Genomic DNA, 16,367 nt, shown 5'->3' with positions numbered 1-16,367 from the left:
CCCAGGTCTCGTCAACCTTGAACCTGCTCAAAATTCTGTTATGAAACACGCATCTCAGCGTCAAAGTGTTCAGAGGTGACCAGAGCAAATGTACAGGAATTTGCTGTATGGGGCTACCTCACATAAATTGGCATTAAAAACTGGCAACTAAACATTCTGGCAACTAAACACTTTGCCTTCAATACGTGGGGAAACAACAGATGGGTTAATCAGCACTGCCAGCCCCTTACCTGTCAAAAACACCAGGATGTCTCCCTCTGACTCATTCATGTGTATGTCCAAAGTGACACTAACAACCTCGGAGAGAGGAACAAGACAATATTACCTCAAACAAATCAGTGCAGATCGAAAAGAATGATCTTGTATTTACCAAATGTTCTATAGTGCATTGCAGCTCATCATTTCAGCAGTAGGTGGCCACTCCCTACAATAAGGTCGAGCAATGAGGACAACCACTTACTCACGTAAATGGTCAGTTTCTCAGAGGACGAATGTCAGCAATAAAAAGGTCTTGTTTCCCCCACCCCCCACAGGGTTATTCTCATTCCAAGGAGATTTGTTGAGATATAGTCAGACACATCATTTATACCAACCCAAAGGAGACATTAGGACCAGTAATTGTATGTCTGATCGGAGGTTAATTTTAAGATTCATTTTAGCTGAAAAGGGTTAGGAGATTGAGGAAAAGAATTCCAGAGGTTGCAATTTGCCATAGATCGCAAACAACCAAGATGCAGCATTGGTAGTGGAGGAAGAACCAGAGTTGGAGGGATGGGAGAACTTTCAATCATCTTCCAAGGGTCGGCGTGAGACTTTTTTTAATGCAACCATAACGCTCAGATTGATTTAGAAACGACCTCCCCTTTGATCTCCCGCTAGAATACTAGTCTGGGCCAGCTACTCAAGCCATGGAACAAATAGACACAAGAGTGCTACATATTCAAACATGGCTCCCCCTTCTCTGACACTACAGCCCTGCTCAAATCGGGAACCTGCAGTTTAATGGGACTTTGCTGTGCAATAGGCAGGATGATTAACAATACCTCTTTAACTAATCCCATGCCAAGTTTATCCTTCGGTCCAATCAGGTCACAGAATAATTCCTTGACTGGATAAGTCCTGCCCGACACGTGGAAGATGGGGCAGCCGTAGAGGAATTCTGAGAGTTTTTCTGTCTCCAGCGTGGCTGACATCACCACCACCTTCAAGGGAACCTCGCGCACAGATGGTGTCGTGCTCAGTGCCGACAGGGATTTGAGCAAGCCGAAGAGAATGTCCTGTGGGGAGAAGGGACTTTATTAGAGGGAGAAGCACACAAAACCCTGGCAGACACATTTGGACAGATGTATGGATAGGAAGGGTGTAGAGGGATATGAGCCAAATGTAGTCAAATGGGACCAGTCCAGAATGACAACTTGGTCAGTACCCATATTTATACAACATGTAAAACTACATTTAAAGGACATTTGGACACATACATGGATAGTAAAGGTTTAGAGAGATATGGGCCAGATGTGAGCAGGTGGGACTAGCGTAGATGGGGCATCTTAGTTTTCATGCACAAGTTGGGTTGAAAGGCATGTTTCCGTGCTGTATGTCTCTATGGCTGTAGCATCCATATAGAGAGGAAGTTTGCATCAATGGACCTTCACTGCCCGTGATTCAAAACTCTGGAGTTGATGACTTGGGAGGAACAGTTTCCCACTCATGAAGGATGCCTTGCTGACATTGACTTCAATGGAAAGGTGTCTTTGAAAAGATGTAACAGGAAGAATTCTGCAATTAAAGTACTGTGAATGATATTCATTATGGGTGACTGTTTCTCATGGTAGGAGGGTCAATTAAACAAAAGGACCCAAATTTATGAGTTGCCACTGCTCCTGAGGGGTGTCAGAGGGAAATTAGAGGGGCTTTACACCAGTCTTATTCTGGGACTCCTGTTACTTAGCAAAAGATAGAGATGAGAGATCATTTTTTTTTTAAACAAGCAACTGAGATTTGAAATGTATAGTCTGGAAACATACTCCATGGTGGCTTTATGAGAGTGTTGGCCAAAAACTCAAGGTGTAAAGTTGTTAGGGAGGGCAAGCAACTGAGTCTAATTGGATAGCTATCCCAGAGACACCAGCATAGGTACGATGAGCCAAATGGCTTTCTGCTGTGCTGTTTTATTCTGGAGGATGGCATTGTTACACAGCTGGTAGCGCTGCTATCTTATAGAGCCAGAGACCTGGGTTTGATCCTGACCTCGGGAGGTGTCTATCTGCAATTTGCGCGTTCTCTCTGAGAGTGCGTTTCCTCCAGATTTGCTCTGGTATAGCAAGTGGATGAGAAAGTGGGATAACATAGAACTGGTGTAAATGGGTGATCGATGGTTGGTGTGGACTCAGTAGGCCAAAGGGCCCGTTTCCAGAGAAATAAACAGGAAATTGAGAAGAGAAATAGCATTAACAAAGTCAGTCAAAATTCACAAGAATGCCAAAGTGTTACTTAACAGTGCTGAGGCTTCTCTCATGGGCCTCATCCAGAACAACAACGCTGTACCGATTGAGGCCTGGGTCATGAAGAATTTCTCGCAACAAGCAGCCATCAGTCATGTACTTTATTGTAGTGTCCTGAGGAAAACGGAACCATTGTTATATTAAATTTACGGCTCAGGAGTCCATTCAAGCCAACTGATGCAAATTCCTCGAAATCTCCTCCCACTCCACCAAGATATCCTTGTCTGAAGAAGGGTCTCGACCCGAAACGTCACCCATTCCCTCTGTCCAGAGATTCTGCCTGTCTCACTGTGTTACTCCAGCATTTTTTGTTTATCCTTCTCTTTGTTTCTCCTTCACAGGCTTATCTGATTTGGCAAGGATATATGTTGTGGCTGATTTCATAAGGACCAGAGAAAACATTTAGTCCCATGAGTAAAACATAAATAGTTGGAGTAACTCAGTGGGTCAGGCAGCATCTGTAGAGGATATGCAATGTTTCCGGTTGGGAGCCTTCTTCATTTAGCCCCTTGATTCTCCAGGAGTTAAATATCGATTTTGTGGACATCACAACAAGTGGGGGGAGAAAGAAAAACATGTTTTCTTCAGATTTTTTAACATAAAGTAATAATATTTAGGGTAGATAAATTCATAAGTTTATATAACTCAGTCGCATAATTATGCCATTCAGCCCATCGAGTCTGCTCTGTCATTTGATCATGGTTAGTTTGTTTTTCTCTCAACCCCATTCTCCTGCCATCTTCCCATGACACCCTTACTAATCAAGAACGTATCAATCTGAATTTTAAAGATACCCGATGACTTAGCCACCACAGCCATCTGTGGCAATGAATTCCACAGATTCCACCCTCTGGCTAAAGAAATTCCACCTGCTCATCCGTATTTCTAAAGGTTCGCCCTTTTACGACGCTCCCACTACTGGAAACCATTTCTGCATCACATTTTGTCTGCATCTCTCCTACTCTGAAAAGCGGGCAGAGTAGGAGAGATGCAGACAAAATGACATGGAGAAATACATAGTCAAAATGTCACAGGCAGGCAGACTTGCACATCAAGATAGACAAAGCAAGCGTTATAAATAATCAAAGGTACACAAAATTGCTGGGGAAACTCAGCGGGTGCAGCAGCATCTATGGAGCGAAGGAAATAGGCGACGTTTCGGGCCGAAACCCTTCTTCAGACTGATGGGGGGTGGGGGGGGGAAAAGAAAGAAGGAAAAGGGGATGAGGAGGAGGAGCCCGAGGGCGGGCGGATGGGAGGGTGGGAGGAGACAGCTAGAGGGTTAAGGAAGGGGAGGAGACAGCAAGGGCTAGCCAAATTGGGAGAATTCAATGTTAATGCCATAAGGACGCAAGGTCCCCAGACGGAATATGAGGTGCTGTTCCTCCAATTTCCGCTGTTGCTCACTCTGGCAATGGAGGAGACCCAGGACAGAGAGGTCGGATTGGGAATGGGAGGGGGAGTTGAAGTGCTGAGCCACCGGGAGGTCAGGTAGGTTATTGCGGACTGAGCGGAGGTGTTCGGCGAAACGATCGCCCAAGCTACTAAATAATCAATCAGCTTTCAAGGCCAGGGCTGCACACAGCCTACAACCCAGGTCCAATTTCAGCCACCTTGTGACTGACTGCATAGGGCCTCCAATGCAAACATCCTTCACATTGAACCATTGACACCATGACCGACTCACTGGTGACCTCTCACCTCAGAGGTGCAGTCGTCGAAGCGCACCTGGTAACCCACTGTCCGCCCCGGATTACAGCCCATCTCCTCAGCCACTCTCAGGGCCACCGAAATGGCAGCCACTCGCCGGGGCTGCGTCACCCCAATCAGCCCACACCGTCCGAGTCCTGCAAGGGAAAAGGGAAACTTAAAGCATAAAGACCTAGCCCGCCCTTGACCTCTCCCCGGCCCAGAAACATTTAACCTCTGCATATATAAATAACTTGAGCCTAAATGTAGATGGGTTGGTGAGTAAGTGTGTCGGAAGGAACTGCAGATGCTGGTTTAAACTGAAGATAGACGCAAAAAGCTAGGTCTCGACCCGAAATATCCCCTATTCCTCATCTCCAGAGATGCTGTTTGACCCACTGAGTTACTCCAGCTTTTTGTGTCTATGTTGGGTTTATAAGTTTGCTGACACTAAAATTGGAGGAGTTGCAGACAGTGGGGAAATCTGTCAGAGATACAGCGGAATATAAATCAGCTGCAGAAATGGGTGGAGAAATGGCTGATTCCAAGCATGTGTGAGGTGTTGGTTGTTGGGACATTAAATGTAAGGAGAGAGTAGACTGTTAATGGCAAGACCCTTAACAGTATTGATGTGCAGAGGGATCTTGGAGTCCAATTTAATCGCTCACTGAAGGTGGTAGCATGAGTAGATAGGGAGTAAAGCAGAAGTTTAATATGCTTTCCTTCATTGCTAGGGGCATTGAGTATAAGAGTCAGGAAGTCATGATGCAACTCTCTGAGTCTTTGGTTAGGTCGCATTTGGAGTGATCAGTGCAGTTTTTGTCACCTCCATTACCCAGGAAGGATGTGGCGGCTTTGGAGGATGTAGAGATTTCCCAGAATACTGCCGGAATTAGCGGGCTCCCGCTACAAGGAAAGGTCGGATAGATTTGGATTGTTTTCTCTCTATAGAAACTGTTCCATAATCTATTGAATACTATTGACTTCACCCTTGCCCTATATATCTCAGACCTAACTGCCGCTGCAGCTTCCTACTGAACAGGTGTGCGCTCAACAGTATCCAAGATGGGATAATGGTATACAGGTAAACCTCGCTTAATGCTGCCCCGCATAACGCTGCTTTGTTATAGAGCTCTTTCAAATTGGAGCCTTATTCCTCCAGTCACGCCTTGGCTTAAATGAATGTCGGGCACGTAATAGGTAGCATGGAGGTGCTTTTGAACCGTGACAGAGACATAGTTGTCAGACGGTGTCGCTGTGTTCGCTGTGTAGTGGTGTATCAGGGGCTGTGGCGACTGTGTCTGTGGATCCTTCTACTGGGCAAGGACGGGTGATTTTCCCCGTGCAAGAGGCAGGATTTGCTAGCGCCTGAAGCTGGCGGAGTATTCTACCGGGTAAGTGCGGGTGATCTTCCTGGGCGATTTGCACACACAGGAGTGCAAGGAACAAGATTTCCCAGCTCCTAGGAGTCTCCAGGCACCTACTGCCGGGTATGAGCAGCTAATTTACCCATTAAGGTTCAGGTGGGTATAGGTTCATACATCACTGGGTTAATATTTTGCTGTTTCCCCGGTTAAATATATTGCTGGGCATATATCTAATGGGCACAGAGTCTGAAGACGAAGAGACCCAAAACGTCACCCATTCCTTCTCTCCAGAGATGCTGCATGTCCCACTGAGTTACTCCAGCATTTTATGTCTACCTATTGCTGGGCGTAGTCGGATTATGGTTTAGGAGTTCTCCAGTTAGGATTGGGCGATTCTTGTGCAGAATACCAGGTGCTGGAGTAACTCAGTGGGTCAGGTACATCCCTGGAGTGGTTTGTTGGATTTGCAAAGGGGAATCAAAGTTCCAGTTGGGAAATCCATATGTTTTATATCTCTTTTTATACTGGAGTCAGGAATGGAATAAGTGAGTTAAAAATAACTTATCAGGATTGCATCTTATCTATGCCAGACCCCATAGAAAGCGTTCATTTAGCACTTCTTTCTTGTAGGAATGTATCTAAAGCACTAATTGAGGTATTACTACACTTGCTTTGGATTGGAATGGCCACACAGGATTCCTGCACATTCTGCATACTCCTTGGATGCGATCAGCTCTCAACATCCCAGATGATCCCGAGTATTCAGACTGTTAATCCCCAAGCATTTCTAGGAAGTTATTTTCGTCTTCTTTCATTAAGACGTTATTAAAAGTAAGACTTTCATTAAAAGTATTTCTTTAATTACTCTTAATTTCTTTATTGCATGTTATAACATTTCCATTTTTAATCTAATTAATCTGTCTTGACTTTTTTTTAAATATTTGAACAAATGTTTACAGTTTGCATTACTTTCGTTGCAATATGCTGATGGTCTATTTTTACTGATCCCAAACCCTTATGCTTGCTTCAAGTCTACTTTGGATCTAATACTATCCATAATCAAGGGATATGGGGGAAAAGCAGGAACGGGGTACTGATTCTGGATGGTCAGCCATTATCATATTGAATGGCTGTGCTGGATCGAAGGGCCGAATGGCCTACTCCCACACCTATTTTCTATGTTTCTATAAATTGTTGCACAAACAGTGCTGGGATCACTTATCCTTTTGTATTTTTGAACCAGAAAGGAATACCTGATGTGCATTCTTTCCTATATATCAGTAACAACAAATCCATCATCATGCCTTTCAACAAAGCTGCTCACTTTTTCTTGGCCAGCTCATCGTAATTTTTTTTTAAATGTTGGGATATAGGATCCTAGATTGGTCTCAAGCCCCAATGACCTTCAACAAGCACAACTTCTCAGAGAGATGTATAAAATTATAAGGGAAATAGATACGATAAATGCAGCCTTTTATCCTGGGTAGGAAACATCAAGAACCAGGAGGACAGGTGAGAGGGACAAGATTTAACAGGAACCTGAGCAGCAAATTCCCATTTAGAAGGTGGTGTTGATATGGAACGATCTGCCACAATACATAGTTGAGGTAAGTACAATAACAGCATTTAAAAGACATTTGTATTTCATAAATTGAAGTAAAGTGCCATTCTCCTCTACACCACTGTAGATATTGGACTTTGTCTCTGGAACAGATGCCCTATGCAGATAATTATATTATGCAGTCTGTATTGCTCCCTTCCCTCTACCTATTGAGTTTGATTTCAGTGTATTTATGTATAGCATTATTTGATTTGGCTGAATAATATGCAAAACAAAGCTATTTGCAGGTACATGTGACTATCAGTATATGTGACAATAATAGACATAAACATGGATAGAAAAGGTTTAGAGGGAAATGGGCCAAACGCTGGCAAATGGGAGCAGCTTAGATGAGGGTGAACGAGTTTGGCCAAATGGTCTATTTGCCTGCTATGTGGTCATCACATGCTTGTGCTATCTTGCTGTATTCTATTGGCCTCAGGCTGGGACGTCTGTGGACTCACGACAGATGCTGGAAGCCAAAACAAAGCACTAGAGGAGCTGTCCCGCTGAGTTACTCCAGTATTTTGCATCTATCTTTGGTGTAAACCAAAGATCTTATAGCTATAGGGTGATTTCACGAAAGGTCACTGGAGCGTAGATCCGCACCCACGTGACCGCAAAATTTAACTGGAGTACATGCGTCACTTCCGGTACATGTTAGTGAATGGGAAAACACGCACTTTCACACCCGTTAAAAACATCAAAAACGGCCAGTTTTTGAGCTGCAATTTACTGTGCCAGTCGGGGTGACCGTGAGGCACAGCTACCTAAATTTACAGTCCAAAAGAAAGATAGAAACTAAGGTGAATTCAAGAGGGAGCTGAAGGTGCAAAAACAGCAGAAGTGCTTAGCGGACATTTGCCGTGGAGATTTAAAGATCGAAAATATCGGGAATTATCGCGTTTGCTCGCTGCATTTCATCAAAAGTAAGGCATTATTGACTTTTTGTCTTTATTCATTTGTTATATGAAAAGTTTTAAAAGTGAAAAATCCGTCAGTAAAATTGCAAAATCGCCCATGGTTCTCAGGTGGGTTTTGAAAACGCTTCTGAAGCTCCATTTACCATTTAAATAATCGTAAACTATCAATGCGTTTTGAAATAAATTTTACTCAGATGCAAGCTAAGGAATGGGATAATTGTCAGCTGTTAGTTGGACAAAATCAGGACATTTTATTATTTGCCAAAATATATTTCTCAATGTTTCTTGTTTAAAGCCTGCACAATCACCCAAACTACTTATTTATTTATCATCTAATAACAGACAAGCCTGCCGCATGGAATGATGTCAACAATCCTGATTGGGCACCCACTGTGAGCAGGATAGACAATGTGCACAAGAACGCCATGCACGTGCAACAAGAAGAGAGTATTAAAGCAGATTTGGTCGCAGCTCAAGCATCTATAGCTCTGCAAGTTGATGCTGAACTTTGAACGATTATTTAAATGGTAAATGGAGCTTCAGAAGCGTTTTCATTTTGCATGTTAAAACCCACCTGAGAACCATGGGCGATTTTGCAATTTTACTGACGGATTTTTCACTTTTAAAACTTTTCATATAACAAATGAATAAAGATAAAAAGTCAATAATGCCTTACTTTTGATGAAATGCAGCGAGCAAACGCGATAATTCCCGATATTTTCGATCTTTAAATCTCCACGGCAAATGTCCGCTAAGCACTTCCGCTGTTTTTGCACCTTCAGCTCCCTCTTGAATTTACCTTAGTTTCTATCTTTCTTTTGGACTGTAAATTTAGGTAGCTGTGCCTCACGGTCACCCCGACTGGCACAGTAATTTGCAGCTCAAAAACTGGCCGTTTTCGATGTTTTTAACGGGTGTGAAAGTGCGTGTTTTCCCATCCACTAACATGTACCGGAAATGACGCATGTACTCCAGTTAAAATTTTCGGTCACGTGGGTGCGGATCTACGCTCCAGTGACCTTTCGTGAAATCACCCTATAGCTATAAGATCTTTGGTGTAAACAGTTCCGTCCTGCACACTGGAGGAGCTTAGCACGTGTGGACGCAGAGGGGTGGGCGAGACCCCACGGGCATGGGCTCCCGGGGGGATGGCCGGGGCCCTGCGGGCGGCGATGGGGGGCCTCCCAGACTTGTCGGGGCTCCCCGGGCCCGGCCTCACCTGCGCAATGCAGAAACTGCGGGAGCTGAGTGCTTTTCCCGCTGCCTGTCTCTCCGCTCACGATGAGGAACGGGTGGTCCCTGACCGCCTGGACCAGCTGCTCCCTGTGCCGCCAAATGGGCAGCGACTCAGGCCGTGGCCCGGTCCATCCCTCTGCTCCCCTGCGCTCTCGGGGCATCCTCCCTCGGCCTAGGCCTGGGCCGGGCCCCGTCTCCTGCTCTCCCTCCTGCTGCCTGCCGGTCGCCGAGAGCTGGAGTCGGTGCACCAGGCTCGCTGCGTCAAGCCGCGGGACGTCAGCACGCCGCGCCCGGTGACGTACACACGTCTTGATCGTGGCGCCACCCAGAGCCGAGGGAGTTTCCCTGGGGAACGCTGCGCTGCGGATTCTGCTCCCCTGCGCCCTCTCCTGCCTTGTGGCGAAATAGCAGTCTCAGCAACCACTGTATCGAATCCAACTCCTGGCATTGATAAACACAAAATGCTGGAGTAACTCATCGGGACAGGCAGCATCTCTGGATAGAAGGAATGCGTGACGGTTCGGGTCGAGACCCTTCTTCAGACTTTATGCCCAGCAATATATCTAACCGGGGGAACAGCAAAATATTAACCCAGTGTAGCATGAACCGATACCCACCTGAACTTTAAATGAGCATGTTATGAGTCCCACCAGCTGTTTGACAGCAGACACAAAGAATTGCAGATGCTGGAATCTTAAACAAAACACAAAGCGCTGGAGTAACTTAGCTTGTCAAGCAGCATCTGTGAAGGAAATGGATAGGCAATGTTTCGGATTGGGTCAGCTAGGCTCATCTGAGAATGAAGACCATCCATATCAATAGATTCATAGTCATAGAGTGATACACGCCCATTTCCCTCCAAATCTATCCTATCAATGTACCTGATTAACTGTTTCTTAAATGTTGGGATAGTCCCTGCCTCAACTACCTCCTCTGGCAGCTTGCTCCATTTCCCCACCACCCTTTGTATGAAAAGGGTACCCCTCAGATTCCTATTATATATTTTCCCTTTCACCTTGAATCTATGTTCTCTTGTCCTCGATTCGCCTATTCTAGGCAAAAGTCTCTGTGCATCTACCTGATCTATTCCTCTCATGATTGTATACACCTCTAGAAGCTCACCGCTCATCCTGCTGCGCTCCAAAGAATAGTCCCAGTCTACTCAACCTCCCCCTATAGCTCAGACCCTCTAGTCCTGCCAATATCCTCGTAAATCTTTTCTGTACCCTTTCCAGCTTGAAAACATCTTTCCTATAACATGGAGAACTGAACACAATACACTAAATGCAGTCTCACAAACGTCTTATACAACTGCAATATGACCTCCCAATTTACAGAATAATGAAAGGCATAGAGTGGATGTGGAAAGGATGTTTCCACTGATGGGAAAGTCTAGGACCAGAGGTCATAGCCTCAGAATTAAAGGTCGCTCTTTTAGAAAGGAGGTGATGAGGAACGTCTTTAGTCAGAGGGTAGTTCATCTATGGAACTCATTGCCACAGAGGGCTGTGGAGGTCAAGTCAGTGGATGTTTTTAAGGCAGAGATTAGAACGGGTGTCAAGGGTTATGGGGAGAAGGCAGGAAAATGGGATTGGGAGGCAGAGATTAGCCATGATTGAATGGCAGATTAGACTCAATGGGCCGAATGGCCAAATTCTACTCCCAATAATTTGTGAATTTGTGAACTTCTATACTCAATACTCTGACTGATGAAGTCCAATGTGCCAAATGCCTTTTTGACCAACCTATCTATCTGCGATTTCACCTTCAAGGAACCATGGACGTGCACTCTTAGATCCCTCTGCTCTACAACACTCCCCAGAACCCTACTATTCACTGTGTAGGTCCTGCCCATTTTAGACTTCCCAAAATGCAACACCTCACATTTCTCTATATTCAATTCCAAAAAAGCACCTAACAATATCAAATCCACTCTACCCAAGCCTTTCACTATTCTGTATGTTTCAATGAGCCCCCCCCCCTCCCTCAGTCTTCTAAACTCCAGTGAGTACAGGCCTAGTGCCGTGAAATGCTCATCATATGTTAACCGATGTTAACATTCCTGGGACCATTCTTGTGAACCTCCTCTGGACCCTCTCCAGAGCCAGCACATCTTTCCTCAGATATGGTGCCCAAAACTGCTCTCAATATTCCAAATGCAGCCTGACCAGCGCCTTATAGAGCCTCAGCATTACATCCTTGTTTTTTTTTAATATACAAGCCCTCTCAAAATAAATGCTAGCATTGCATTTGCTTTATTTACTACCGATTCGACTTGCAGATTAACTTTTGGGGAATCCTGCACCAGCACTCCCAAGTCCATTTGCACCTCCGATTTCTGGATTCTCTCTCCATTTAGAAAACAATCTATGCCTTTATTCCCTACTATCAAAATGCATGACTCCACACTTTGCTACACTATATTCCTTCTGCACTTCTCTGCCCACTCTCCCAACCTATCCAAATCCTTCTGCAAGAGTCATTGCTTTCTCTACACTACCTGCCCTTCCACCTATTTGCTCCTATGTTCCCTTGTTGTTAGGTTTAATAAAAGCAGATCCTGTGAAACCCTCTTTGGGGGTTAATAATTAATGCAAAAGGATTTTTAAAATTGTGCAGTCCCACCGCAGTCCTTAAACAGTTTAAATAATCCAAATATTGGTATCTTACATAATCCACAGATGACCACTATTACAAAATCATCCAAACTACAAAGTTTTGACCCTTATTTACTTTGGATTCCACTCACGGTCATTGCCAAGTCCAAAGGTCTGGAGAGAGTTGGGTGGTCGCAATGGTTACTCTGTAATCCTTCAGTGAGTGAGAGTATTGAGCTCCATTTAAAGGAGCCTTTTCAATGATGTTAATGTCAAAAGGCTGCTTGAGCCTGCTCCAACATTCACTAAAATAACAGCTGTTCATCTAAGTCTAGTTTACATTCCTTTTCTATCCACAAAATGACTGAATGCCTTATCACACTTGCTGAGCCAAAGAATTCCAAACATGTGTAATTCTTTCTCATCTCAGTCTTAAATGCCAAACCTTAACCTTGGATAATGATCTTCACCTTTCAACCAGCCAGTGGAAACAGCCCCACAACAACCTTCCCCGCCTTTGTGCATTCTCAATTTTCAAGTAATATGCCTCCTTTTCTCCTGTCCCCACACAATCCTGGTGCACATAAATTTCTCCCATCACCCTGCTCTTTTCCCTCATCATACACTGGCTTTACATTTCTCTTCTTTCCTAATCTGGCACATTTTGTCTCCTTTTTATCTCTAGACTTTGTCACTAACTACACCCATCTGCTAATCACCCCTTCCCTTCACTTGTGCGGGCATTTTTTTTTTAAACATGGGGGGTTTGGTGCTTGGAATGTGCTGCCAGGGGTGATGGTGGAGGAATATACAGTAGCATTTCAGAGGCTCATATGACGGGACTGAACGGATATTGATCACACACAAGCAGAGGAGATTCGTTTATCTTGGCACCATGTGGACCTGTTCCTGTGCTGTGAACAAGAAGTCAGTTTCAGAAGAGGAGCTTGCAAATTCGGCACAGAGATGAAAATAATTGTTTCTACTTTTGAGAACTTTTGTAATTCTCCATCCAAGAAGGTTGTGGTGGCTCAAACACAGAGAATATTCAAGTCCAGAAATTGATAGGCCTTTAGCTGGGAAGGAAATCACGCGGTACATAGCGGTACAAGAGGCTACAATCCGGAGTAATAAACAGACTGCGGGAGGAACTCAACATATGTGGAGGGAATGGGATAGGCGACGTTTCGGTTCGGAACTCCAGCCTGACGAATAATCCTGACCTGAAACGTCGACCGTCCATTCCATCCACAGATGTAGCCTGACTCAGTGGGTTCCTCCAGCACTTTTGCTCGAGATTCCAACATCTGCGGCCTCTTGTATTTCTCTAATTTCTCATGACGTGGTTTCTTGTCGACTTTTGCGAATGCTTCTGGAATGGCTTTCGACGGTAAGAATACCATGCCAGCGGATGCTGTTGTACCCCGACCTTGTCGAACAGGCACAAAAAATGACAATGGGTCGTTCAGGGATATACGGCGACGCGAGTCTCCCTCCACCAGAGGTCTCTAGTTGCCCACATTATCAGCAGAAGGAACATCGGAATGGATGAAGACACAGGAGACTGTAGATGCTGGAATCCTGACCAAAACACAAAGTTTTGGTGGAACTCATGTGGACAGGTAGCTCCGAGTCCCTCTAGCACTTCGTGTTTTGCATTGGAATTGATGGATTTTACTGAGGAAACTGTGGCTTCTCTCCCCGTTTGGTCAGTGAATGCGTGTCCCGTTCGAGAGATCACGGAGAAGTGATACAATCCTCCACCAGAGAACGATCCAGAACAAGTGACAACAGTTTAAATTCGAGTGAGGCTCTTTAGACTGAAACTCTCTCCGCACCAGCCCTCCGACAGCGCGGCGCTCCCTCTGGCACTCTCCCTTCAACATCTCTCGGGTATGCAATGAGGATTGAACCACAATGATGAAGACTTGTTGCTAATTATAGAAACAAGAAACTGCAGGTGCTGCCAGGCCCGAAACGTCACGTATCCATGATCGCCAGGGATGCTGCCTGACCCGCTCAGTTACTCCAGCATTCGTGTCTTTCCTTGTTGCTATACCTTTATTTCTTTTCGTGACTCAGCACACATTCCAGCCACGCCCAGGGAATCAAAAACTATCAGTGATGCCTATCTCTTTAGATTAGGAGGCCATTTAATCGTCTACTAATCCCGTTCCCCTCTAATTACCCCCCAATAACCTATTATACCTTCACCCCACCCCCACCCGCGCAGTGGGTGATATTTAGCGGCCAATTAACCTACCAAACCACTGCCGTTGGGGTGTGGGAGGAAATCAGAGCACCCAGTGGAATCCATGTCACGGGGAGAATGTTCAAAGTCCACATAAACAGCACCCAATCATAACCCACTGAGCCATTGCTCAGAGTATCACCCTGAAGTTTGGGTTAAAATTCTAGAACTCTTTCCTCCCCAAACATCCACCATAAGAATCACAGCTGCTCAAGAAGTGAATCACAGCAGACTCTCCAAGGTGTCCCTAATTGCATTCAAACCCTCGGCTGTAAAATGGAACAGACTAGTATATTTATCAATCATGGATGTGGTAGCCTTGCAGACATTGAGATCATTGAGTGCTTTAGTTACACTTCAGGCCACCGATCACTCCTTTTCTCACCCCTAATTAGATTTCCGTCTAAGATAATTAATGTTCTGAAGTGAATGATGCTGTCTTGTAAATGGCAGACGCTAGGGACTCATCATCACTGATATGCCCAGCGTGGATTCCCCTGTTTGATCCAGAAACCTGGAGTGGGAAAGGAGTGTAAGTTCAGTCCCTCTGAACTCAACCCTCTTGCATGTCATCTCTCACCTCCGACATGCACTCAGCTGCCAGGTTTAGCTGCAAGTGCAAACTGGGAAGTTGGTAAATTAATAAAATTGGATTAAATGTATGATTTGAGGGCATTAGGATGCAGAAATTATTAAAATGTCAGAAACACTACAGCCAAATTGTACACAGTAAGTTCTCATCGAGACTAATATGATTGTGACTAGGTCATTTTCTCTAGTGACATTGGTCAAGGGACAGGACACAGGGAAGAACACTCCTGGTCTTCAGACTGTCCCTGGTTTTTTTTTTCCATCTGTGTTGACATGGCCTTAGATTTGCAGCTCTTTGAAATACGCCACATCTGACAGTCTGGCACTTCCTTAGTAACACTCCGAAGGATCAATTTATGTTATCAGTACACATTTCTAGAGTGAAACATCAATTCAACTCAACATTTCACAAACCGAGACTTAGTTTCTACCTGGTGTTACAATCACAGGTCTAAGATGGTGCATTGCTGGAAAGGCCATTCTTCCCTTTGCTCCCCTGCAGGTCGAGGGGGGTAAGATGGTGGATCAGGGTGTGGGGGTTGATGGATCACACGGGCCGTCGACAGCCAGAGAAAGCCCGGCCGCTGTCCCGCCACACGGGCTGTTCGAGAGAGCGTTACCATGGTTATCCTGGCGGATGGTGCGGACGTTGCCATGGTTACCAGGACAAGTGGTGCGGTCGTTGCCATAGCTACACGGGCGGATGGCTCCGACATTGCCATGGTTACCAACACAGATGGTACGGTTGTTGCCATGGTTGCCCAGGTGGGAGGTGCGTCGGCTCCCGGGCAATGGCGCCCGGCCAGCCGAGGCCTGCAGCGCGACGCCTCGATTCCCGATACCCGGGGCCAGGGAGGTCGCAGGCCAGACCGGAGTAAATGAAAGATCCAAAGTAATAGTGCGAAGTCGGGAGCGCGCTGTAAAATGGTGCTCAAAGTGCTCAGGTGTTCAGGCGCTCATGTGCTCAGACGCTCATTAACATGGTCCTGATCTTCCATCTGAGACTTTGTTCTCCCGCTCATTCTCCTGCTCCCTCCAACACCTTGAATGATATCAAAGTTAGTCCCATGGGTTGTTGATCCTGGCCTGAGACTTACCCCTGATCTCGTCAGACCAAATCTCAGCCCTAATTCAGCGACTCCGCCACTTTCCAGAGGCTCACAAACTTACCAGTGAAGAGGTTCTCCCTGATCATCTCTTAAATGGCCCACGCCTCGTTCTGAAACCGCCCCTCGGTTCTAAATCCTCATCCACTCAGAGCAAACATTGTGAAATCCAAAAGATCATTTAATCTAGAACTGGACTCGGAGCAGCTTCCCCACCATCAACTCCACATATAGCCAAAAGAAAGCAGCCACCATAATCAAGGACATTTTTCTCCTTTCAGCCACTCAATAACATCGTGGCTGATCTTCCACCTCAGACTTTTTTCTTCTGTCAGGCGGAAGATACAAAAGCTTGAAAGCACGCAGCACCAGATTCAAGAGCAGCTTCTTCCTTGCTTATCAGAATACTGAACAGTCCTCCCATAAACTAAGCTGCAGTCCAGATCTTTCAACCTACCTATTGTGGACCTTGCACTGTCTATCAATAATGCTATAATGCTGTAACA

At 45.4% G+C, this 16,367-nt stretch overlaps 1 protein-coding gene across 3 annotated transcripts in view; it reads right to left on the bottom strand.

Annotated features, from left to right (window-relative positions):
- dhx40 (DEAH-box helicase 40) overlaps positions 1 to 13,334 on the bottom strand; it is a 35,735-nt gene extending 22,401 nt beyond the window's left edge. Inside the window, exons 1-5 of one of the 3 annotated variants that reach the window (XM_033045778.1) lie at positions 13,137 to 13,334; positions 4,203 to 4,348; positions 2,496 to 2,615; positions 1,044 to 1,277; positions 231 to 297 (exon numbers count right to left, since the gene is read on the bottom strand). In XM_033045778.1, coding sequence (XP_032901669.1) covers positions 231 to 297; positions 1,044 to 1,277; positions 2,496 to 2,615; positions 4,203 to 4,348; positions 13,137 to 13,161 — 592 coding nt within the window. In that variant the 5' untranslated portion in view covers positions 13,162 to 13,334. Of the gene's footprint in view, positions 1 to 230; positions 298 to 1,043; positions 1,278 to 2,495; positions 2,616 to 4,202; positions 4,349 to 9,299; positions 9,584 to 13,136 lie in introns of those variants that run through there. The other 2 variants (XM_033045777.1, XM_033045779.1) reach the window with 2 other exon arrangements.
- Between the last annotated feature and the right edge of the window lie 3,033 nt (positions 13,335 to 16,367).

This window comes from Amblyraja radiata, chromosome 28 (genome assembly GCF_010909765.2).
Source record: "Amblyraja radiata isolate CabotCenter1 chromosome 28, sAmbRad1.1.pri, whole genome shotgun sequence".
In the NCBI taxonomy this organism is placed as follows: Eukaryota; Metazoa; Chordata; class Chondrichthyes; order Rajiformes; family Rajidae; genus Amblyraja; species Amblyraja radiata.
Note: the sequence above shows the minus strand (reverse complement) of the source record. Positions and strands in the feature narration are given on the sequence as shown.